Raw genomic sequence first — 26,352 nt, 5'->3', positions numbered from 1 at the left:
GTGTTGGATGTTTGAACAAGTTGAGGAAGACTAAATTGCTTGGTGTTACCTTAGATTGTAAAACTGTCCATGGTCAAGACATATAGATCCAATGGGTTGTAAAGACAGGGAGAGGTTGACACACACTCCAAAAAGCAGTTCTGCTCTAGTTTTGTCTAATCTTGATTATTGTCCAGTCGTTGGTCCAGTGCTGCAAGGAAAGACCTAGTTAAGCTGCAGCTGGCCCAGAACGACGGCACGTTTTTCTCTTCATTGTAATCAGAGGGCTGATATAAATACTATGCATGTCAGTCTCTCTTGGCTAAGAGTGAGGAGAGACTGACTGCATCACTTTCTTCTTATAAGAAACATTCATGTGTTGAAAATCCCAAATTGTTTGCATAGTCAACTTACACACAGCTCTGACACACACACACTTACCCCACCAGACATGCCACAGGGGTCTTTTCAGTCCCCAAATCCAGAACAAATTCAAGAAAGCGTACAGTATTTATAGAACCCTTATTATATGGAACTTCCTTCCATCTCATATTGCACTCAAAAAACAGAAACCTTGGTTTCAAAAAACAGATAAAGCAACACCACCTCAACGGCACAACTCCTCTTCCCCTATGTGACCTAGATTAGTTTGTGTGTATGTATTGATATGTAGGCTACGTGTGCCTTTATTTTTTTTATGTATGTTCTGTCCTTTAGGCTTGTTATGTCTACTTGATGTTCTGTATTATGTTTCATGTTTTGTGTGGAACCCAGGAACTGTTAAGCTGCTGCTATTGCAACAGCTTGATGGGATCCCTAGTAAAATACCAAATACAAATGCTAGTCCACTTCATTGTTATTCTGTCTGCCGCTGTTGGCGTGACTAACTAAGTTTAGCCCGTAGTTGGCTAGCGAGCTAGGCAAGGGATAAGAATGTTTCCAGTCAATATGGCAATGGAACATTTAAGAACGAAATGCACTTGGTCGCGTCCATAGATACAGAAAAACTGACTGAACGACTGGGTCGCGTCCATATGATAAGAACAAATGACTTTGGGTCCGCGTCCATAGATACAGAACAAATGACCTGGGTCGCGTCCAAATAAGATACAGAACAAAATGACTGTGGTCGCGTCCATAGATACAGAACCAAAACACTGAACGACTGGGTCGCGTCCATAGATACACAGAACAAAATTGACTGAACGACTGGGTCGCGTCCATAGATACAGAACAAAAGAGACGAAGACTGGGTTCGGCGTCCCATAACGACTGGGTGCGCGTCATAGAATCAGAACAAAATGGACTGGTGTGCGTCCATAGATTACAGAACAAAATGACTGAACGAACTGGTCGCGTCCTAACGAACTTGGGTCCCGTCCAATAACGAATCTCTTCATTCATTACCAGATTCAGCTGAGGTCTAGAACTTAGGGAATGATTTGTACCAAATGCAATGCTCTTAGTTTTAGAGATGTTCAGGACCAGTTTATTACTGGCCATCCATTCCAAAACAGACTGCAACTCTTTGTTTTTAGGGTTTCCGTGACTTCATTAGCTGTGGTTGCTGATGCGTATATGGTTGAATCATCAGCGTACATGGACACATGCTTTGTTTAATGCCAGTGGCAGGTCATTGGTAAACATAGAACAGAGTAAAGGCCTAGAGAGCTGCCCTGCGGTACACCACACTTTGAAATTAGAGAAGCTTTCATTAAAGAAAACCCTCTGAGTCCTATTAGATAGATAGCTCTGAATCCACGATATGACAGAGGTTAAAAAGCCATAACATAAGTTTTTTCAACAACAGGTTATGATCAATAATGTCAAAGGATGAACTGAAATCTAACAGTACKGCTCRCACAATCTTCTTATTATCGATTTCGTTCAACCAATCATCAGTCATTTGTGTCAGTGCAGTACATGTTGAGTGCCCTTCTCTATAAGCATGCTGAAAGTCTGTTGTTAATTTGTTTACAGAGAAATAGCATTGTATTTGGTCAAACACAATTATTTTCAACAGTTTGCTAAGAGCTGGCAGCAAGCTGATAAGTCTGCTGTTAGAACCAGTAAAGGGTGCTTTACCACTCTTGGGTAGCGGAATTACTTTGGCTTCCCTCCAGGCCTGAGGACAAAGACTTCCCTCCAGGCCTGAGGTCAAAGACTTCCCTCCAGGCCTGAGGACAAAGACTTTCCTCTAGGCTCAGATTAAAGATATGACAGATAGGAGTGGCTATAGAGTCCGCTACCATCCTCAGTAGCTTTACATCTAAGTTGTGATTGCCAGGTCTGTCATTATTGATCGATAACAATAATTGTTCCACCTCTCCCATACTAACTTTACAAAATTCTAACTTGCAATGCTTTTCTTTCATTATTCGTTTTTTTTTATGCATGAATATAATTTCTCACTGTTCATTGTTGGCATTTCCAGCCTAAGTTTGCCCACTTTGCCAATGAAATAATCATTAAAATAATTGGCAACATCAAATGGTTTTGGGATGAGTAAGTCATCTGATTGGATGAAAGATGGAGTTGAATATCTTTCTGCCCATAATTTCATTTAATGTACTCAAAAGCTTTTGTTACATCATTCTTTATATCATTGATCTTAGCTTCATAATACAGTTTTCTTCTTCTTTTTGTTGAGTTTAGTCACATCATTTCTCAATTTGCAGTAAGTCAGCCAGTCTGATGTGCAGACAGATTTATTAGCCACTCCTTTTGCCCCATCTCTTTCAACCAAACATTTTTCAATTCCTCATCAATCCACGGAGCCTTAACAGTTCTAACAGTCAGTTTCTTAACAGGTGCATGTTTATCAATAATTGGAAGAAGCAATTTCATAAATGCATCAAGTGCAGCGTCTGGATGCTCCTCATTAATCACATCAGACCAACAAATATTTTTTTAACATCATCCACATAAGAGTCACAGCAAAATCTTTAGTATGATCTCTTATACACTATTTTAGGCCCAGCTGTTGGAACTTTGGCTCTCCTGTATATAGCGATCACTACATCCAATGGGTACGGATACAGCTTTAGAACAAAGTTCTACAATATTGGTTAAAATGTCATCAATACATGTGGATGATCTTGTTCCTGTAGTGTTTGTATGAAGCATTTCACACACATTAGATACTTGTTTAAGCTGTTTTCTCGTGACATTTATTTTGGATACGTCCATAACAATGAGCTAATGATGCCGGATAGAACATTTCAGCCAGGCTCAAACTATTATTAAGCTTAGCTTCCGTCCCTCTCCTCACTTCCGTCCCTCTCCTCCCTGGGCTCGAACCAGGGACCCTCTGCACACAACGACAACTGCCTCCCACGAAGCACCGTTACCCATCGCTCCACAACAGCCGCGGCCCTTTGCAGAGCAAAGGGGAACAACTACTTCAAGGTCTCAGAGCGAATGACGTCACCGATTGAAATGCTATTAGCATCGCTAACAAGCGAGCCATTTCACACCGGTTACATTTTCTCAGCTGCATGTCTTCTTTATATATTATCAACTGTTACTAATTATCCTCAGTAACAACCACACGGCCAAGACAGCGTTTACAGAGGAAGCAAATGAAGGTAAACGAAACAATGGAATTTAATTGAATGATAATTTAGGCTATACCAACTAAACAGTAAATTGGCAGTTTAATATGTGTGGTTATTAGGCATACTGGCGACCAATATTGATAGTGGCTAGTATTTAAAGTCAGGTAGCCTATAATTAATACATTKGAGAGTGCCCATCCCAGCTAGCGCAAGTGGATCTGGGCCGATTCCGGCTGAGAGTCGGACACGGCCGAAGTCACGTGGCCCGGGTCTGGGCCGTCTTCGGCAGTATTACTTATGGCTAGGATGTGGGGATTGAACTCGGGCCGATTCCGATGTATTACTTGGGGCTCTGGCCGATTCCGGTGAGCGTTATCTGGCCCATCGGGCCGCTTCTGGGGGGATTCCGGCAAAGTCGGCTGAATTCCGGTAGACGGAAACGGCTAGATGTACTTGGGCCGATTCTGGGCAGTCATTCATTTTGATTCCGGGCCGAGTCCAACACCCGATTCCGGGCRGATTCAATCAGTTCCGACCCGCTGGAAGAGGGCCGCTTATGGGCCGATTCCTCATTGCTGGCTGGGATCCCTGCAAGTTAAAAGGCTGTAGAATTTTTATTCTACATAATGGCATAGCATTTCATCAACTTTACTGTGGGAAAGTTGATATGCTTCAGTTTGCTGCCACATGACTGGTTTATAGGCTCAGATCTAAAACAAGTGTAATTTATATGTACAATTCCCTTATCCAAACGGATAGCTAGCTCTTATGTTGTAAATTACAGATCATGGAAAATTGGGTTATTTATATCAGAATTATTTTCCCCCGGTAGGGTTCACTAGACCCCGCGCATAAATAGAGAAGGGGGTCGCTGCATCCCAATATGGCGACCGGAGGATGGGCGAGTGGGCGCGTCGAAAGGAAAGTAGTGGGCGTGTGGAAAGGAGTCGGTGTCTCGAAAGCCCTCTGCTGTACGTGACATGGTTTTGATTGACCTGTTTTTTTTCTTGCGTTTCTTACCACGCAACTATAGTACATCAAATCACGTTTTATTGGTCACATACACAAATGTATCAGATGTTATTGCGGGTGTGTAGCGAAATTCATTGAGCTACCATATCGCGAGAGTTTGAACTTTCGCTTGAGTCAGACATATTTCACTGTTCGTTTTACACAAATAATTGTACATTTTCAGGTATAAAACTGACAATTATTTATTTTTAATTCAAAGTATTGATGATCAGTGTACTATTGTTTTATGTATTGCATGTGTGTGCTTACTGTGACTGTCACCCTGATATTGGCTACTAGGTAGCGCCACTGCTGTTGGACAGTAGTGCTTGTCAAGCTAGCCTGGTCTCAGACTAGACGTAACAAAGTAAATGTAAATCTGGGAAACGAATGAGTATGTATGTTACATTTGGTATGGTTACATAAGACAGATGGTTACTTAAGGCAAAAACTAAAGTAGAGTAGTTGGTTGGCCGTACAACAGCATTTTAGCTAATTAACAACTTTTCAAGTACTTACTACATTGAAACTACTTAGCATGTTAGCTAACCCTCACCCTTGATGTTAGCTAACCCTCACCTTTTAACCTAACTCCTAAACTTAACCCTAACCTTAACCCAGATAACATTAGCCAGCTAGCTAACGTAAGCTACGTGATACCCAGTAGGAAGCACTGGTTATCACGTCGACCAGTGCAGCACCGGTGCCGTGGTCAACTCGTTGTGCAGCCCAATCAGAGGCAATAAATCTGCCCAATTAGCTGATTCGCTTTCCATACACCCACTCCTTTTGACACGCCCATACTATTATCTCCATATTGGGCTGCAGCTATGCCAATACTATTATCTCCATAATGGGCTGCAGCTATGCCCATACTATTATCTCCATACTATTATCTCCATACTATCATCACCATATTGGGCTGCAGCTACGCCCATACTATTATCTCCATATTGGGCTGCAGTGATCCACACTTGCATAAAGGTGATGGAATGAAGTAAAGGTCAGAATACAGTGTACGTGTAGACACACTTTAATTTATTCACTCTTCATCCCAAATGAATAGCTAGCTGGTGAATAGCTTGCTATTCTCATGCTTAAATTCAAGGACAGAATACGCAGAGAGAGAAAAGTGCATAAAAATGTAATTAGACTGTCATTTACACGTGCTTAAATCAGGTTGGAATTCCCCCTTAAGAGAAATCCCATGTAGCTTTGTTGACAAACTCGAACACTGGAATGTGAGATTTGATCTCATTTCCACCTTCCAACTGTGCCAAAACATCAGCTATGTGGGTGTCAATTGTCGCAGGTTAACGCTTTTGATCAGATTGAATCTGGGCCTTTATTGAATCTGTATCCAGAAGCATAACAGGTTCTATAATAGAAATGTGAACGTCATTTCAGATTGAGCAGACAGATGTAGTGTTTAACGTAAATGACGTATCAGCTAACCTGAACGTAGTCTCTGCTAATGTGGGAACATTGCCTTTTTATATGTCATATCACACTGTAAKCCGAGTGATGCAGCGGTCTAAGGCACTGCAACGCAGTGCTATAGGCGCCACTACAGACCCTGGTTCGATCCCGGGCTGTATCACAACCGCAGAACGTGGACATGTTATGTTTTGGGAATTCCATTATCGGAACTCCACGATCAGAATACATAAACCACATTTACTGTCAAGTATAGACATGGCCAGAGTCATTTCCAGGCTTCACAGCACAGCTTCTCATTAAGCACAGCTGTCCCTGAGTGCTCTGAGTGCAATATTACAGCCCGGCTTCAGTAGCCCTCTTTATTAAAATCTCCTCTGCCTTTTTCCTCTCGACTCAAACTGCCTTCTACTTTGGTCTCACTCACACATCCATTTTCAGAGGTTTTCTCTCTTCAATGACTGTGGTCTCTACTCTCCAGTCACGGTACATTTAGTTTGTGAACAGCTCAAATMAAATGTTATTGGTCACATACACATATTTAGCAGATGTTATTGCGGGTGTAGAGAAATGCTTGTGTTCCTAGGTCCAACAGTGCAGTAATGTCTAACAATTCACAACAATACACACAAATCTAAAAGAATGGAATTAAGAAATATATAAATATTAGATCGAGCAATGTCGGAATGGCTTTGACTAAAATACAGTAGAATACAGTATATGAGATGAGTAAAGCAGTATGTAAACATTATTAAAGTGACTAGTGTTCCATTATTAAAGTGGCCAGTGATTCCAAGTCGATGTATAAAAGTCAGCAACCTCTAAGGTGCAGGGTTGCGTAACTGGGTGGAAGCCGGCTAGTGATGGCTATTTAACAGTCTGATGGCCTTGAGATTGAAAAATAGCTTCTGTCTCTTGGTCCCAGCTTTGATGCATCTGTACTGACCTCGCCTTCTGGATGATAGCGGGGTGAACAGGCAGTGGCTCGGGTGGTTATTGTCCTTGATGATCTTTTTGGCCTTCCTGTGACATTGGTGCTGTAGGTGTCCTGGAGGGCAGGTAGTTTGACCCCTGTGATGCGTTGGGCAGACCGCACCACCCTCTGGAGAGCCCTGCAGTTGCGGGTGATGCAGTTGCCGTACCAGGCGGTGATACAGCCTGACAGGATGCTCTCAATTGCGCATCTAAAAGTTTGTGAGGGGTTTTAGGGGCCAAGCCAAATTTCTTCAGCCTCATGCGGTTGAAGAGGCGCTGTTGCTCCTTCACCACACTGTCAGTGGACCGTTTCAGATCGTCATAGTTTGTTTACGCTGAGGAACTTGAAGCTTTTCACCTTCTCCACTGCAGTGCCATCGATGTGGATAGGGGTGTGCTCCCTCTGCTGTTTCCTGAAGTCCACAATCAGGTCCTACATTGAGACGTTATTTGCCTGCCACCACACTCCCAGGGCCCTCACCTCCTCTCTGTAGGCTGTCTCGTCATTGTTGGTAATCAGGCCTACTACTGTTGTGTCGTCTGCAAACTTGATGATTGAGTTGGAGGCATGCTTGGCCATGCAGTCATGGGTGAACAGGGAGTACAGGAGGGGACTGAGCACGCACCCTTGTGGGGCACCTGTGTTGAGGATCAGCGAAGTGGAGATGTTTTCTACCTTCACCACCTGGGGGGGCAGCCCGTCAGGAAGTCCAGGACCCAGTTGCACGAGGCGGGGTTCAGACCCAGGGCCCCGAGCTTAATGATGAGCTTGGAGGGTACTATGGTGTTGAATGCAGAGCTATAGTCAATGAACAGCATTCTTACATAGGTATTCCTCTTGTCCAGATGGGATAGGGCAGTGTGCAGTGTGATGGTGATTGCATTGACTGTGGATCTATTGGGGCGGTTATCAAACTGAAGTGGGTCTAGGGTGTCAGGTAAGGTAGAGGTGATATGATCCTTAACTAGCCTCTCAATGATGACAGAAGTGAGTGATACGAGGCTGTAGTTCATTTAGTTCAGTTTACCTTCACTTTCTCGGGTACAGGAACAATGGTGGACATCTTGAAGCAAGTGGGGACAGCAGACTGGGATAGGGAGAGACTGAATATGTCCGTCAACACTCCAGACAGGTGGTCTTGTGCATGCTCTGAGGACGCGGCTAGGGATGTCTTACTCACGTCGGCCAAGGAGGAGAGCCCACAGTCCTTGGTAGCGGACCATGTCAGTGGCACTGTGTTATCCTCAAAGCGGGCGAAGAAGGTGTTTAGCATGTCCGGAAGCAAGACGTCGGTGTCCGTGACGTGGCTGGTTTTCCATTCGTAGTCCGTGATTGTCTGTAGACCCTGCTACATACGTCTCATGTCTGAGCCATTGAATTGCGACTCCACTTTGTCTCTACACTGACGTTTTGCCTGTTTGATTGCCTTACGAAGGGAATAACTACACTGTTTGTATTCTGCCATATTCCCAGGCACTTTGCCATAGTTAAATGCGGTGGTTCACGCTTTCAGTTTTGCGTGAATGCTGCCATCTATTCCCGGTTTTAATAGTCACAGTGGGTACAACATCTCCTATACACTTCCTGATAAACTCAGTCACCCGTATCTGTGTATTCGTTAATGTTATTCTCAGAGGCTACCCGGTACATGTCCCAGTCCGCGTGGTCAGACCAGTGTTGAGTAGACCTTAGCACGGGTACTTCCTGTTTGAGTTTCTGCCTATAGGAAAGGAGGTGCAAAATGGAGTCGTGATCAGGTTTACCGAAGGGAGGGCGGGGGGGGGGGGCCTTGTAGGCATTTTGAAAAGCTGAGTAGCAGTGGTCCAATGTTTTACCAGCGTGATAGGTTTGCTTTGTTAAAATCCCCAGCAACAATAAAATGTGGCCTCTGGATATGTGGTTTCCAGTTTGCATAGAGTCCAGTGTAGTTCTTTGAGGGCCGTCGTTGTATCCACAGCACAGCTAAGGGACTATAACTACCACTGTGCTGCCTAGACATGGGTTCTTGCCTACTGACTGACAGACTGTGCATGTGAAACCTGGGAATTACTTGAATAGTGCTGTGTCTGTGAATATTTTGTATCTCTCTCTACAGCTCCACCTGGTGGTCATTTCTCAGTACTGCCTGATGTTTTCCACACCTGCCTCCCTGTGAGTCTCCAGGTGGTTCCTGATCTAATGTCTTTAGCAGCTGTTGGGGAAAAGGAGAGAGAGGACTTGCAGTACATGCTCTGGCTAGAACAGAGAGAAACTGAACACCATGCAAAGCTACAACTGAAGGAGGTCTGCCACTGGGTTTGAAACTGGCAAACCATATGGACATTTAATATACTATTTCCTTCTATCAACAGTGCAATCTTCTAGTTTTTAATTTTCTGCTGCTATCAGACTTTTATTTACTATTTAAACAGTTMCCCCCCCCCCAATCCACCCTTCCCCAAAACATGTGTAAATATTGTACTATAAATTGTGCCTTCCTGTATTATACTGATGCTAAAATGTTTATTCTATTCTACTGAGACATGTATCTTTCATTATTTCTAATTGTTGTTGCATTGTTCAAGAAGCAGCGTACAAGTAAGCACTTATTTAAATGGGACCTGTGTATACCATGTGTATCCTGTACATACTACCAATAAAACTGGCTGAAATAAGGCAGCTTCTTGTTAAGTCCCACTTGACATACTGGSCCCCGAATTGGCTGCAACTTAAGACTGTGTGGTAATAGTATAGCTACTGCAGTTAACACTTATATGGTAGGTGTAAAATATTGCTACATAGACAGTCCTGCCCTATGCAGACAAAATCTGTTATTATGTTTGTACTATTTTAAACATTTGTGCAGAAACTTTAGTGTACATCACCCTACTCGGTATGTCCTCTTCAGCAGTGGGGTTCCAGTGTACTAGCTGCATTTTGATCAAAAGTATGTGGATTCGGCTATTTCAGCCACACCCGTTGCTGACAGGTGTATTTAAATCGATCACACGGCCATGCAATCTCCATAGACAAACATTGAAGAATGGCCTTTCTGAAGAGCTCAGTAACTTTCAACTTGGCACCGTCATAGGATGCTGCCGGGAGCGTCATGAAATGGGTTTCGTTGGCRGAGTAGCCGCACACAAGCGGCTAGCCTAAAATCAACAGGCGCAAAGCCAAGCATCGGTTGGAGTGGTGTAACGCTCGTCGCTATTGGACTCTGGAGCAGTGGAAACGCGTTCTCTGGAGTGATGAATCACACTTCACCATCTGGCAGTTCGACGGACAAATCTGGGTTTGGCGGATGCCAGGAGAACGTTACCTGCCCCAAACACAATATGTGACTTTTTGGGTGACCCAACAAAATMCACATAGAAATGATTGTTATAGATCTGTAATTCTTATTGAAATCACATCTAAGAATCATTAGATATGTTCTATGTGCACCACTTCTATGCTTCCCGTTCTTAAGTTTCATTTCTGCGTCTTTTAGTTTTGTACACCAGCTGAAAATACAATATTTGTGGTTATGATTCTCTACACAGCATACTTGCTCGTCTTGTCAGATGCTGAAATTAAGCAAACTATTCGAATTTTAGCAACCAGGAAATGCATAGTGCATTTTTAAACTAGCCAACGTCGCCATGTGATCGGGAATTTCTATTGGTGAAGCAGTTTTAGCCTATCTACACACTGTACTGTCTTTGGTGGGACCACCCAGCACATCTAGAAGGGAGTGTTATGGTGCTTTCGTGGGGACAAATCATGACGTCAGTGATCTTCAAGTCGGAACGTCTGAGCTCTAGAAAGGAGGCCTGAGTTCCCGACTCGGATGACCGTTCAAAATGATTATTCCTAGTCTGAACTCGGTATTTTCCGAGTTCCAAGTTGTTGTGAACGCAGCAGTATTTCATACCGACCGCAGTTAAACCACTGTTCCTAGGTCGTTATTGTAAATAAGAATTTGTTCTTAATAAACTGGACTTGCCTGGTTAAATAAAAGGTAAAAAAAAAAATAATAATAATAATCGGGTGCTGGAACCTCGTATATTATCCAAACAGAAATAGGACAGCACTCCGGTAAATAAACGTAAAATGTATTCGTGCAGCAATAAAAAAAGATATATATAATAAACCAGACGTGACACAGAGCGATGGATGTGGAATTACTATCACGACTTTATTAATCATTGCTAATCTCCCCCCCCCCTCCCCAAAAGCAGACATTCAGCAACAGTTGAACATTGTAGCAGCGGTAATAGAATAGGCCGACGAGAGAGTAACACTATAATTGGGGTATTTTAAATGTTTAAACTCCACACCATCAGCTCTGAGGACGCCGTTTCACGTGTTGCGATGGACGCGGGCGTCTATATATTAAAACAGATGTAATTTATCCATTTAAATCATCAAGGTTTGAATAATTCAGCGGCACCTTGCTTTACCAGAAACGACAAATCTACCAGAAAACATAACACCAAAAAGAGAGAGACAGATTGAGAGAGAAATGTGTCGAATCCAAAGGAAATGATGCAAGGCCCCCTTTTTATTGTTAGTATTATTCATTTGGGACAATGTTGTAAAATGGTGACGTTTCATTGGAGCATGAATAACCAATCAGGATTATTAGAACTTGAGTTACCGGGGAGGAAGGGAGGGCTTAACAGATAAGATTTTTGTTTTTTATTCTTTTCTCATTTTATCTGATTCTGTCACCGAGAAGAGAAACCAACCCTACATTAATTAGTACATTTTCCTTCCAGATCAACTGTCAAGCACAGAGAGATCTGGCACCCAGCGTAGTCAGGAGAATAGTATCTGACAACAGGGGGGGTAGTTATTTTCATTCAAGATCCTACCTTAAAGCCTCCTTCCTGCCTCCCTTTTTTGAAAAGACCAATAAATTGTCATGACAAAGAAAAACAAAACAAAAAAAAAATAGCTCATTTTAAACTTCTTAAAACAAACGAAGAAAAACACAGGTCACTCTTAACACGCCGTGATCGAATCTCAGAACAATGTTGTTTTTTAAAGTTTTTTTTTTTTTAGTTACTTGAAGATTGCAACCCAGACATTTATGTGGGTAATATTTGAGAGAAGCATGGGGTTTGTTTACCGTGTGTATTAAATGTTACAGCAACATGGTCATAAATGCACCAACTGACTCCTGACTCAGACAGCACATATAAGATCTGCTTCAAAAGAGTTACAGTTGGAAGATGATGCAGAGGGACAAAACCCTGGTGGAGACTAGGAAAGGGATGTGTGCGTGTGTCTCTGTTACGGTGTGTGTGTGTCTCTGTTACGGTGTGTGTGTGTCTCTGTTACGGTGTGTGTGTGTCTCTGTTACGGTGTGTGATGTCTCTGTTACGGTTTGTGTCTGTTACAGTGCTGCGTGTGTTGTTGTCTCTCTGTTACGGTGTGCGCGTGTGTGTGTCTCTGTTACGGTGTGCGTGTGTGTTACGGTATGTGCGTGTGTGTTACGGTGTGTGTGTGTGTTACGGTATGCGCGTGTGTGTGTTACGGTATGCACGCGCGTGTGTGTGTGTGTGACAGACAGCTAGGGAGAAGTTGGGAAGCGAGGGTTTTCCGGTTGAGAGTTGTCCCATGGAGGTGTCGTTAGCAGGACCAAATGTGTGGGCCCTCGTCCCAACGTGGGGCTCTTGTCTCGGGGGCAGGGTGGTACTGAATACCATCAGGGAACAGAGTTCAACAGGTCTTGCAGGAAGAAGTCTGGGTCCGGAATGTCAGAGAGAAGTCCTGGAAKCAAAACACGAAAAATAAAGAGTCTCTGTCTGAATCTAACACACAATCATGTACAATCAGTTTCTTGTTTAGGTCATTTAGAGGTTACAACTATTCACATTTAATTAACACAATAAACATCAACCAAACAAGCAGCATTTGATACTACAGTACGCCACTCTTCTCAGTGGTACCGCATGTGTCTGGCAACACTGACCTACGACATCCAGGAACTCAGAGAATGATTCAGCGGGCATGAGTTCTTCCTGGTAGGCCTTGAGCACGCGCTCCGAGGCCTCGTAGATGGGCATGTCATTGTGCCGCACGTACTCTGCCAGCGAGAAGGACCAGCCTCCCTCCGTGTTGCTGGTGGGTACTTTCTATAGCGGGAGAAGGAGAAAGGTCTGAGTGAACTAAAATCACATCCATGTTGTACGTCTAACGTGCGAAACATTTGACACAATTGGTTGTGTTACAACATTTATTTTTACACACCCGTTGAATGATGACTAAGTAGAAGAAAAAAAATGTTTTATTGGCAGGATAACTCCCTCCTACCCTGAACATGTCATAGATGAGCTCCACAAGGCCCCAGAAGAGGAGAGGAGAGCGGTACACTGCATATTCCTTGGACTGTTTATCTGGGAGTCTGGAGAGATGAGGAAGATTAGAAATAATTCACAGACACAGATATACTGCAGCGAAAACCCTACAGAGAACTATATTTGATCAACACAGTATGAACTCACACCTGACTAGATTTGACTCCATTACTGATAAAAAAAAAAAATAGGTTGTGGGTTTAATTCTCGCAGGGATCACAAACACACTGAGTGCATCTAAAAACGCATGCACTCAGTGAACCCGCAAGCGGATAAAAGATGTGATTAAATTGAAATATAAAATGGAAAGTTGTGGAACAGTAACTTACTTGTTGGTGAAGACGGCAGAGACCTTGCGTGCGTGCACAGAGACGAGGAGCCTGCGTAGGAAGGCGAGTCGTGTGTTCCTCCAGCGTTCAGGACACTGGATGTGCATGGCCAACACTGTGTAGTAGTGGGGACCGTCAACATCATAGCTGCTCTCCACCCACTTCTCACACGGCTGCTCCAGGAAACACTGCAGGTTCTTCTCCTCACGACTAGTAGCCCGAGTACTGCGGACGACCAAAAACACAGAGAGACAGAGATATAGAGCGCGATTGAGGGAGTGACAGGCGGCCAGAGGGAGAGAGAGCGAGAGAGAGGGAGTGACAGACGGCCAGAGGGAGAGAGAGCGAGAGAGAGGGAGTGACAGACGGCCAGAGGGAGAGGAGAGCGAGAGAGACGGAGAGCTGACAGACGGCCAGAGGGAGAGAGAGCGAGAGAGAGGGAGTGACAGACGGCCAGAGGGAGAGAGAACGAGAGAGAGGGAGTGACAGACGGCCAGAGGGAGAGAGAGCGAGAGAGAGGGAGTGACAGACGGCCAGAGGGAGAGAGAGCGAAGAGAGGGAGTGACAGACGGCCAGAGGGAGAGAGAGCGAGAGAGAGGGAGTGACAGACGGCCAGAGGGAGAGAGAGCGCGAGAGAGAGAGTGACAGACGGCCAGAGGGAGAGAGAGCGAGAGAGAGGGGAGTGACAGACGGCCAGAGGGAGAGAGAGCGAGAGAGAGGGAGTGACAGACGGCCAGAGAGGAGAGAAGCGAGAGAGAGGGAGTGACAGACGGCCAGAGGGAGAGAGAGCGAGAGAGAGGGAGTGACAGGAACAGGCCAGGGAGAGAGAGCGAGGAGAGTGACAGACAGGCAGAGGGACGAGAGCGAGAGAGAGGGAGTGACAGACGGCCAGAGGGAGAGAGAGCGAGAGAGAGGGAGTGACAGACGGCCAGAGGGAGAGAGAGCGAGAGAGAGGGAGTGACAGACGGCCAGAGGGAGAGAGAGCGAGGACAGACGACCAGAGGGAAGAGAGAGCGAGAGAGAGGGAGTGAAGATGACAGAGGAGAGAAGAGCGAGAGAGGGAGTGAGATGACCAGAGGGAGAGAGAGCGAGAGAGAGGGAGGTGAGATGACCAGAGGGATGAGAGAGAGCGAGAGAGAGGAAGTGACAGAGACCAGAGGGAGAGAAGCGAGAGAGAGGGAGTGACAGACGGCCAGAGGAGAGAGAGAGCGAGAGAGAGGGAGTGAACAGACGGCCAGAGGAGAGAGAGGGAGAGAGAGCGAGAGAAGTGACAGACGGCCAGAGGGAGAGAGAGCAAGAGGAGAGTGACAGACGGCCAGAGGGAGAGAGAGCGAGAGAGAGGGAGTGACAGACGGCCAGAGGGAGAGAGAGCGAGAGAGAGGGAGTGACAGACGGCCAGAGGGAGAGAGAGCGAACAGTGACAGACACCAGAGGGAGAGAGACGAGAGAGAGGAAGTGACAGACGACCAGAGGAGAAGAGAGCGAGAGAGAGGGAGTGACAGACGGACCAGAGGAGAGCAGCGGCCAAGTGACAGACGACCAGAGGGAGAGAGGGAGTGACAGACGACCAGAGGGAGAGAAGGGAGTGACAGACGACCAAGAGGGAGAGAGGGAGTGACAGACGACCAGAGGAGAGAGGGAGTGACAAAACGAACCAGAGGGAGAGAGGATGACAGACGACCAGAGGGAGAGAGGAGTGACAGACGACCAAGGGAGCAGAGGATGACAGACGACCAGAGGGAGAGAGGGAGTGACAGACGACCAGAGGGAGAGAGGGAGTGACAGACGACCAGAGGGAGAGAGGGAGTGACAGACGACCAGAGGGAGAGAGGGAGTGACAGACGACCAGAGGGAGAGAGAGGGAGTGACAGACGACCAGAGGGGAGAGAGGAGAAGTGACAGACGACCAGAGGAGAGAGACAAGGAGTGACAAACGACCAGAGGAGAGAGAGCGGAGTGGACAGACGGCCAGAGGGAGAGAGAGCGAGAGAGAGGGAGTGACAGACGGCCAGAGGGAGAAGAGAGCGAGAGAGAGGGAGTGACAAGACGGCCAGAGGGAGAGAGAAGCGAGGAGAGTGACAGACGGCCAGAGGGAGAGAGAGCGAGAGAGAGGGAGTGACAGACGGCCAGGAGGGAGAGAGAGCGAGAGAGAGGGAGTGACAGACGGCCAGAGGGAGAGAGCGAGAGAGAGAAGGAGGACAGACGGCCAGAGGAGAGAGAGCGAGTGACAGACGACCAGAGGGAGAAGAGAGCGAGAGAGAGGAGTGAGATGACGAGGGGAGAGAGAGAGCAGAGAGGAGGGAGGTGAGATGACCAGAGGGGAGAGAAGCGAGAGAGAGGGAGTGAGATGACCAGAGGGAGAGAGAGCGAGAGAGCAGGAAGTGACAAGACGACCAGAGGGAGAGAGAGCGAGAGAGAGGGATGACACAGACGGCCAGAGGGAGAGAGAGGCGAGAGAGAGGGAGTGACAGACGGCCAGAGGGAGAGAGAGGGAGAGAGCAGGAGAGAGTGACAGACGGCCAGAGGGAGAGAGAGCGAGAGAGTGACAGATGGCCAGAGGGAGAGAGAGCGAGAGAGAGGGAGTGACAGACGGCCAGAGGGAGAGAGAGCGAGTGACAGAACGACCAGAGGGAGAGAGAGCGAGAGAGAGGGGTGAGATGACCAGAGGGAGAGAGAGCGGAGAGAGAGGAAGTGACAGACGACCAGAAGGAGAGAGAGCGAGAGAGAGAGGGAGTGACAGACGACCAGAGGGGAAAGAGAGGGAGTGACAGACGACCAGAGGGAGAGAAGGGAGTGACAGACGACCAGAGGGAGAGAGGAGTGACAGACGACCAGAGGGAGAGAGGGAGTGACAGACGACCAGGAGAGAGGGAGTGACAGACGACAGAGGGAGAGAGGGGGACAACGACCAGAGGGAGAGAGGGAGTGACAGACGACCAGAGGAGAGAGGGAGTGACAGACGACAGAGGGAGAGAGGGAGTGACAGACGACCAGAGGAGAGACGAGGAGTGACAGACGACCAGAGGGAGAGAGGGAGTGACAGACACCAGAGGGAGAGAGGGAGTGACAGACGACCAGAGGGAGAGAGAAAGTGACAGACGACCAGAGGGAGAGAGGGAGTGACAGACGACCAGAGGGAGAGAGGAGTGACAGACGACCAGAGGGAGAGAGAGGGAGTGAACAGACGACCAGAGGGAGAGGAGAGTGACAGACGACCAGAGGGAGAGAGGGGAGTGACAGACGACCAGAGGGAGGAGAGAGGCGAGTGGACAGTACGACCAGAGGAGAGAGGGAGTGACAGACGACCAGAGGGAGAGAGAGGGAGTGACAGACGACCAGAGGGAGAGAGAGGGAGTGACAGACGACCAGAGGGAGAGAGAGGGAGTGACAGACGACCAGAGGGAGAGAAATTCTTTGTGATCTCCTATGTTTGAGTAGATAAACGTGTTGAGTACGTAGAGCACGGTGTGGATGACGTAATGCAACCATACGTGTTGAGGACGTAGAGCACGGTGTGGATGATGTAAGGGATGAGGTGGATGTTGCTCTCTCGTCCTCCCCCTCCCGTATCCACGCTGAAGGACTGCTCCGTGGCAAAACGCAGGAACAGGAGCTTGGTGTCGTGGATGTTCATCTGGTAGGTGGGCTCTCTCTGCCCCGTACACTCCTGCAGATATGTGTTGTGCCTGGGGGGGAAAAGAGGAGAGAGAAAAGCAGGACTTTAAATGGGACGAACGTGAAAGATTCTCATAGAGAGAAATAAACAGCGAGCTATGACAGGTCTGGTAACGCAGACTTTGTAATAAGACAGGTGAGCAAAACATTTTGAGCAACTTTTTTGATTGGTTCTCATATCCACGCTATTTGCATGCGCAGGGCTGGTCCTATGGAAAACACAATCATGATTGGTTGAATTCGAAACGGGGATATCCAACCGGCGTAGGGTGCCGTCTTGAAGTCCGTGGCCACAGCCCCCTTTCATTATCATGGCTTTGAGCCAACACATCATAGCAGCCGTTAATAGACTCTGAAGTAGAGGCGCTGGAGTTAGCCAGACTAGCTCAACTCTAAAATGTCAAGCCAAAAAGCTTTGTTCATGTTTTCAGAAAGGCAACATACAGTTCCTTCTGACACTTTTTAAAATTTGAGTTATGCATCTGCTGCAACAATTTCAAGTGAGTTGGTCATACCTGGCCAGGCAGGTGGCGAAAGCCGATTCCGGGACGTGAGGCCCCCAGACAGGAAGCAGTCCATTGCACTTGGTGTTGGCGTTCTGCAGCGCAGCACTCTCCCACTCCTCCCGCCCGCGAGCAAGCCTGAATAGAGGACGGAGAGAGAGAGAGAGAGCACGGTTACATGCACACACAATAATACAATTATTGTGGATAGTCAGATTAATATAATAGTTTGTTTCAAACTGACAGCTGCGAGGTGGCAGTCGTAGTGGACTATGTTAAAGTGCGACACAGTGCTGTATCCCTGCTGTGTGTGTGGTGTGTGTGTGTGTGTGTGTGTGTGTTGTGTTGTTGTGTTGTGTGTGTTTGTGTACTAACCGGACAGCTGCGAGTGGCGTCGTAAGTGGACTATGTTAAAGTGCGACACAGTGCTGTATCCCTGCTGCTTGCGGGGCTTGTTCTCAAAGTCCTCCAGGGCCACTCGCTTGGTGAAGGTGTAGATCCCCAGCACCTTGGTCGGCTAGTAGGGGACAAAGACAAGGAAATATAGCACTTAACAATTGATAAAAGATGCATTGAAATAATAACTGACACCCGAACTTACATTTGGAATAAAGGAACAATTCATATGAAAATAAAACAGTTTTAGTCACAGCCAAGAGTGGAATTGTCCATACATTTGATCAATAATTAATAAAAAGATGTATAATTAAACATTAAGGCCAGAGGGACATTAAGGCCAGAGGGGGTGTGGTATACGTAAATAAAATAAAATGTTTTGTCATACCCATGGTATACGGTCTGATATACCACGGTTTTCAGCCAATCAGCATCCAGGGCTCGAACCACCCAGTTTATAGTAGTGTTTCCCAAGGTGAATTGTGGGTAGCCGCAGGGGTACAGGTAGGTAGCGACTGCCTGCCCATTAGGGCGTTAGGAGCGGCGTCCCACTTGAGAACGGTAAAAATATTTTTAAATGCTCAAAACAAGCTTTTCAGTTACTACTCTGTCCCTCAGTGACGGCCAGCAGCAGCTTCGCCTCCTCCATAGGCCGTGAAAACATTGCTTTGATTGTTTGGCCAGCTATTTACTCGGAGGGGGGAACTGCTCTAATGAAAAATCGCAGGATTTCATAGCATAAATTATAACGGCACAAAGTTAATGGACTTGTCTTGGGGGTGCTCAAATGTCCGTCAATAAATCAGAACTTCTGGTTCTGCTGTAGGTCTCCATCCAAACGAGTCTCTCGCGTCAGACGGCTTACTTCCACACGTGAGACTGCATCAGCTCTATCAGGTACAGATGGACCCTAAAGCGAAATTGTAATTCACTTGTAAATAAATGATCTTAACAGTCCAGGGAGCCTGGGACCTGATAATCTGCACAACTACATCCAACAAGAGTCAAAGGACCGAGAGATACACTAGCTAGAACATTTCATGGCGGATCTGGTAGAACAACAAACCAAAAATTCAAGACACGGCCAATTTGATTGTTTATGTTGTTTATGCTTATGTTTGTGTTGTTTATGAGGTTCTACTGTATGTGACAGGGCGACATGTGTGGACTAAAACCGGGATGAATCACAAAGCTTGATCAAATTCATTAAACAGTAAGTTTGAGAAACATTGAGAAAGTTAATTAACTAGTTATCTACCTTTGATAAACTCAAATTCGCTAGCTAGAACTAGCTTGTAGCTTGCGTGCTAGTTAGCTCCCATGCAAATTTCAAGTCTATCTAAACTCATATCTGACCAACTCTGAAATATGAAGTCATTTTTAGGAAGAAAGTTTACCTGGCTATCGCATCATGCTTTGCGACATGTTAGCTCACCATCCCCAGTTAGATCATGTGTTACCACTTATTGTACCCGTGCTTGTCGCGTTCACCCCGGTGTGCTTGTCGCGTTCACCCCGGTGTGCTTGTCGCGTTCACCCCGGTGTGCTTGTCGCGTTCACCCCGGTGTGCTTGTCGCGTTCACCCCGGTGTGCTTGTCGCGTTCACCCCGGTGTGCTTGTCGCGTTCATGACGCGATCTGTCTGCTTGTTCTAAATAACACATCGAATCTGTTCAAAACAGCGGCACCAGTGAATCATTCGGTTTTTCGGTTTTACGGTTTTACGCGGTAGTTAAAATGCACAGATCGCTATATTTAATTTTCCTCTAAGAAACTACTGGTAGTTCGAAAACATGGCATCTTGTCAAACTGCTTTGTTGACAAGTCCAACCATCTAGCGCCCTGGGAACTCGGGCCAAASAGCTGCGCCACTGCAGGTAGGTACATGTACACTGAGTTTACCAAACATTAGGAACACCTTCCTAACATTGAGCCGCACCCCGTCTGCCCTTTAAAACAGCCTCAATTTGCCGGGGCACGGAGTCTACAAGGTGTTTGTTGAAAGCGTTCCACTGAGACGCTGACCCATGTTGACCCCAACGCTTCCTACAATTGTGTCAAGTTGGCTGGACGGCCGTTGGGTGGTGGACCATTATTGATACACACAAACTTTTGAGCGTGGAAAAACCCAGCAGCGTTGCAGTTCTTGGCACAAACCGGTGCGCCTGGCACCTACTACCATACCCTGTTCAAAGGCACTTAAATCTGGTCTTTCGTCATTCACCCTCTGAATGGCACACGTACACAATCCATGTCTCAATTGTCTCGAGGCTTAACAATCTTGTATCCCTCTCTACAGATGCAGCAGGTCAGTGCTCGTAGAGAGTGTGTGTGTGTGTGTGTTGTTGTTGTTGTTGTTGTTGTTGGTGTTACCTGGAACTTGTATCCCTCTCTACAGATGCAGCAGGTCAGTGCTCGTAGAGAGTGTGTGTGTGTGTGTGTGTTGTTGTTGTGTTACCTGGAACTTGTATCCCTCTCTACAGATGCAGCAGGTCAGTCCTGGCTCCTCTATCAGCTCCTCCATCTGCTTCAACAACGACGTCTTGGTCACCACCTGGCCCTTCTCATTGGTCTGAAACACATAACAGCCAATTACCAACCTGGATTAGCTTCCTGTTTTTTAATTATAAAATCAGGTCCATGATGGGGAAAAAAGGAAGATTTCCATAGAATCCCTTTGGAATCTTTCCAAGACTCTCCGAGGAAGTTTTCTCCCACAAATCTCAGGATCTCTAACGGGTCAGGCTGGGCTGAGAGAAAGCAGCATGCAGGTCATTTTTAGCTATTGAATGGTTTTGGACTGGATACGTCGCCTCCCTCTTCATCACCTGCAGTCGTGACCAGAAACCCACACCTGAACTTGGTCTTCCAACCCCTCCAACTATGGTCCGGGTTAACCCTCCCAGTCAGTAACCTACCGTCATGCCCAGCGTCCCCAGAGCTTTCTGTCTCATGGCCATTGCCATGCGTTTCTTCTCGGCCCGTGTCTCCCTGCGAGCGGCGTCTATCTTCAGGTTGACCTCAGCGTGCTCCCTCAGCGCCTCCAGAAGGTTCTCTGCCAGCGTCCCAATACCCTCGTCACTAGACACCTGCTCCAGCTTGTGAAGGTTAGTGATGGAATCTGTCCCGATTAGCATCTGGAGAGAGACAGACGAGGTTGTTTAGAGAAAAGAGTTTACGCACGGGCAGGAAATCTTAACACTACATTATATACATCCCCTCAATAACAGATGTTCGTTTCAAAACGTTTTGCTACAGTGTGCCCTAGTGAACATGACCCAGGTGTGTACCTGTGTAGGTGGGTGCTGGGTGGCCAGGCCTCGGAGCAGTCGGAGGATGAAGGGTAGAGCTGGACGAGACAGGAACTTCTTCCACACGTCAGCATCCAGACTGGAGGGAAGGAGAGGAGAGAGGTCAGTGAAGTTTCACATACTGTGAAGTTGAGAGTTGTTTTGGATATAGATGTGAAGATTTTATTTAAACCCCCCCCCCCCCCAAAAAAATAAATTTGAATACATTTTTCCCCCTTTGTTTTCGGAAATGTTATCAGTGTTTAGAAAGCCACTAGCCTGGTCCCAGATCTGTTTGAGTTGTACAGACAATTACTGTGATCATTCCCAAAGGAGTTGGCTGTAAAACACCAACCACTGAGACCAGGCTACTTTGGGACAACTTAGGAAGGGCTATAATATATTAATAAATGTAATTGATGGGTTTTGTGATCCGTGTTTATAAAGTTAACAGGACCACCACTACGAGGCCCATCCCCCCATCTTACTTTTTGGCGTTGGGGATGTGTTTCTTCATATAGCCCAGGGCGCTCTGTGTGATGCCTTTCTGCAGGATCAGGTCTTTGAGTTGGTGTCCGTTGTTGTTGTTCTTGATGCCAGCAGCGATCTTACAGAAYCAGTCGATGAAGACCTTATCATCGGCACTGTGCTCCTCATCGTACCTAGACAACACAGCGGGACAAAAAACGTGGTTCAAACGTCACGGACATCACGTGAATAAAACCACACACACTCTCGTAAAAAGACAAATTCACACTTTACTACTACTAAACCCAGTTTGGATATATACTTGTCGAAGCTGCAGCATGGTTTAAATCTCTCCACTAGGATCCTCATCTTCTCCAGTTCTCCAAAGGACAGGTACGGTATGATACGTAGGAGACCCTGCAGAACACTGGGGTTGGAACGGACAAACAGAGTGTTGATCTGGTCCAGCAGCATCACCAGCTGGTCCTTGTCCCCTGTTAACAACAGGTTACCCTGGGGGGGGGGGGGGAGGCAATACACTTTAGCTTCATGGAACAACACGTTAAGGAGAAAATGAGAATTGTACTTRCTGTAGTTTGGAGCCACCAACTCCGATTATTTCGTCTGAAAACATTTGACGGGGCGAGTAACCAGACAAGATGTATCTAGTTTGATCTAAAAAATTACTTGGGTGGAACATTCATTTATTCTATGTACTGTTTGACCGGGATAGTCCACTTCGCAACAGTTTCCAAGGTACCAGGACAGGATATTTTGTCCAGGGCTGCCAGTCTCACCTTGTCCTCTGAGATCTCAGCGTTGGCCTCATCCAGAATGATCTCCATGATGCTGAGGACCTGCTCTGCTATGGACGCTCCTCCACTGTCCTTACTCTCCTGCTCCGCAACCAACGCCTGCAGAGGAAAAAAAACAAATATGGTCACACACACTGGTCAAAAGTAACTGATAGAATTTTACCTGCATACCAAAAATGTTTTGAATTGTGCATCTTGTATCTGCATCACGTCATGTCATATTACTTCCTCAGTATGAATGTACATAGATTTAACAACTGTATTGTGTGGTACAAAATGAGTCTTAGCCTGCTTGGACAGACAGGGCAGTGCCTTAGACCGAGTGGCACAGCGTCACTACAGATCCTGGTTCGATTCCAGGCTGTATCACAACCGGCCGTGATTAAAGGTCCCATAGGGCGGCGCACAATTGGCCCAGCGTCGTCCGGGTTTGGCCYCGGTAGGCCGTCATTGTAAATAAGAATTTGTTCTTAACTGACTTGCCWAGTTAAATAAATGTAAAATAAATAAAATTAAAAACGTGATTTAGTCCTCACCAGGTTGAGTGTGCCCAGCATTACGTTGAGCGTGTTCATGTCTGGTTTGACCAGCTGRTGTCTGTTGATCTTCACCTTTACACAGTAACTGAACAGCTTCAGCAGCACCTGGGACGGGACAGAGGAGAGGGTTACTGTATACTGTAAATAGGAAAATTATGAAATAATGTCTTTAAAGAAAAACACTATAGCGTTGTACTGACATGAAACAAATTTATGGAAATTTGTCAAATGTTTCCAAGAAACCATCTGAAACCTACCTCTTCAAATAGCATTTTAAATAATCCCACAGCAATGGTAAATGTTGTCAATGACTTTTTGCCATTATTAAATGTTACGTAATAATGGTAGTAACTATAGTCACTGCCTCCAATGTAAACACAAATAATTTTAATAATAATGGTAGTAACAATAGTCATCTGACTAAAGTCAAATGTTGCATTTCCTGAAACAATAACTAACTAGAACCAATATATAATGTAGTATCTGTCCCATGTCCTACTCACAGTGAGCAGGTGTCTTCCCTGTTTGAAGTCCCTGATGCCAGACAATCTGCTGAGCATACACTCCAGCCCACCACACTGAGCCATCACTCCTGCCATCTTATACACCTCCTCCTCATCCTCCTCTTCATCTGTGGTAGAGTCCAGAGACTCAATGAACTCTTCAGTAGCGTCTCCAAGGAGACCCCTCATACGATATATGATCCTCATGGGCTCTCCCTGACAGACAAAAACAAACCAGGTTAACACMCTTCACAAACAAGCCTAAACAACCTCAATTATTGTTTGAAAAACACAGTTGGAATATAAAATAGTGAAGAGTTTGTCACCTCATTGGTAGGGCACCACACCTTCTTGTAAACCTCGGCCACAGGCAGGTCCAAACTTATGATCTTATTGTTCACCAGAAGCTATGAGAAACAAATAGGAGACGATTAGAAACTAGGTGGAAAACCGTCTCCCATCTTCTTGTGTTACAATCCAGGACAGCAATCCCCAAACAGCACAGCAGAACGTGACTATGTGCAAGAATAGACAGTGTCTTGGACAAAAAAAAGTTGGCACAGTGTTGTAGCTACAAGGAGAAATCTACGGTTTCCTACCTCCATGCCACTGTCGTCCTCGAGCAGGGCCACCAGGTCACAGTCCTGACAGATCTTGTTCTTGATGTCCCTCATCAGGGGTCCGATACCTGGCTCGTTGCTGCTGTACGGATTACCAGGCATACGGCCCTGCAGGAAGTCCTCCTGCTGAGGATCCTTCTCCAGGGTAACAAAGAACTCTGTCACCTCGTTTTCCTCCTGGAGGGGGGAGGAAGAGCAGGAGGAGGGGAGAAGGTAGAGGAGGAAGGGAGAAGGTAGAGGAGGAGATTCAGTTACACCATGCAATGCATTCTTAGAAACACAAAGGCTATCAAATTCATCATTCTGTGATTCCTRGCTTCCCATCTCCTCGCCTTCTTCTCAACCGTATTGGAGAAGGTCCAAGGTCCCTCCCCTCGTACCTCTCCAATGCGTTGACAAGGAGGCGAGGAAAGAGGACGCGAGGAATCAAGGAAAGAGGAATTGAACCATAGACTTGAGTTACAACAGGAACAGAGAAGAAGCCACTTACTGGGTAGATGATGCTGCAGAGTCTCTCAAAGATAAACACCGGTGTTCTGTAGTCATCCAGGTTGTATCTCTTGGCTGTCTCAATACACACTGCCATGAATGCCTTGGTCTCAGACTCGGTCCCTGGAGAATGGAAAGAAAGCACTAGCTTTATACCTGTGGTCAAGTCCTCCAGCATCTCCAGCAGTATGTCCTCCTGGGTCTATATATTAACTAGCTTTATACCTGTGGTCAAGTCCTCCAGTATGTCCTCCTGGGTCGATATATTAACTAGCTTTATACCTGTGGTCAAGTCCTCCAGCATCTCCAGCAGTATGTCCTCCTGGGTCTATATATTAACTAGCTTTATACCTGTGGTCAAGTCCTCCAGCATCATGRCCTCCTGGGTCTAAATATTAACTAGCTTTATACCTTTGGTCAAGTCCTCCTGAGTCTATATATTAACTAGCTTTATACCTGTGGTCATGTCCTCCAGCATCTCCAGCAGCATGTCCTGGGTCTCGTCGATGAGCTTGGTCCTCTGCACCACTAGTTTCCTGAGACACAGGTAGCCGTTCAGCACCGTGCCCACCAGACGACTCTTAAAGTGACGCTTGATGGACTCCACCTCCACAAAGGACGACAGTAGGCCTAGAAGACAAGCACGGGATAGGTACCATATTAACATATCATCAACGCTTATCGTTTTTTTTACATCATTATAGCAAAACAAAGTATCTGGCATTAGATAAATATCTTGGTGAATCGACTAAAGCCAAGGTATACTACATGACCAAAAGTATGTGGACACCTGCTCTTCAAACAGCTCATTCCAAAATCATGGTCAATAATATGGAGTGTTGGTCCACCCCTTTGCTGCTATAACAGCCTCCACTCTTCTGGGAAGGCTTCCCACTAGATGTTGGAATATTGCTGCGGGGGACTTGCTTCCATTCAGCCACACAAGCATTAGTGATGTTGGGCGATTAAAGCTGGCTCGCAGTTGGCATTCCAATTCATCCCAAAGGTGTTCGATGAGGTTCAGGTCAGGGCTTTATGCAGGCCAGTCAAGTTCTTCCACACCGATCTCAACAAATCATTTCTATATGGACCTMGCTTTGTGCACGGGGGCATTGTCATGCTGAAATAGGAAAGGGCCTTCCCCAAACTGTTGCTACAAAGTTGGAAGCACAGAATWGTCTAGAATGTCATTGTATGCTGTAACGTTAAGATGACTCTTCACTGGAACTAAGGGGCCCGAACCATTAAAAACAGCCCCAGATCATTATTCCTCCTCCACCAAACTTTACAGTTGGCACTATTCATTCAGGCAGGTAGCGTTCTCCGCCAAACGCAGATTAGTCCGTCGGACAGCCAGACGGTGAAACGTGATTCATCACTCCAGAGAACGCGTTTCCACTGCCCCCAGAGTCCAATGGCGGCGATCTTTACACCACTCCA

General features: G+C 46.3%; 1 protein-coding gene across 1 annotated transcript in view; it reads right to left on the bottom strand.

Moving 5' to 3' along the window:
• Positions 1-11,465: 11,465 nt before the first annotated feature.
• The window catches only part of LOC112069506 (E3 ubiquitin-protein ligase UBR4), a 129,482-nt gene continuing 114,595 nt past the window's right edge, over positions 11,466-26,352 (bottom strand). Inside the window, 21 exon segments of the mRNA XM_070438569.1 lie at positions 11,466-12,301; positions 12,358-12,699; positions 12,902-13,064; positions 13,243-13,333; positions 13,616-13,840; positions 17,107-17,301; positions 17,806-17,935; positions 18,037-18,067; positions 18,203-18,310; positions 20,647-20,760; positions 21,107-21,325; positions 21,479-21,578; positions 21,967-22,140; positions 22,269-22,459; positions 22,744-22,860; positions 23,298-23,405; positions 23,804-24,019; positions 24,130-24,210; positions 24,403-24,600; positions 24,914-25,035; positions 25,369-25,542. Of these exon segments, the coding sequence (XP_070294670.1) occupies positions 12,635-12,699; positions 12,902-13,064; positions 13,243-13,333; positions 13,616-13,840; positions 17,107-17,301; positions 17,806-17,935; positions 18,037-18,067; positions 18,203-18,310; positions 20,647-20,760; positions 21,107-21,325; positions 21,479-21,578; positions 21,967-22,140; positions 22,269-22,459; positions 22,744-22,860; positions 23,298-23,405; positions 23,804-24,019; positions 24,130-24,210; positions 24,403-24,600; positions 24,914-25,035; positions 25,369-25,542 (2,822 nt within the window). The 3' untranslated portion in view covers positions 11,466-12,301; positions 12,358-12,634.

The sequence above is a fragment of the Salvelinus sp. IW2-2015 genome, unplaced genomic scaffold, assembly GCF_002910315.2.
Source record: "Salvelinus sp. IW2-2015 unplaced genomic scaffold, ASM291031v2 Un_scaffold1034, whole genome shotgun sequence".
NCBI classification, from domain to species: domain Eukaryota; kingdom Metazoa; phylum Chordata; class Actinopteri; order Salmoniformes; family Salmonidae; genus Salvelinus; species Salvelinus sp. IW2-2015.
Note: the sequence above shows the minus strand (reverse complement) of the source record. Positions and strands in the feature narration are given on the sequence as shown.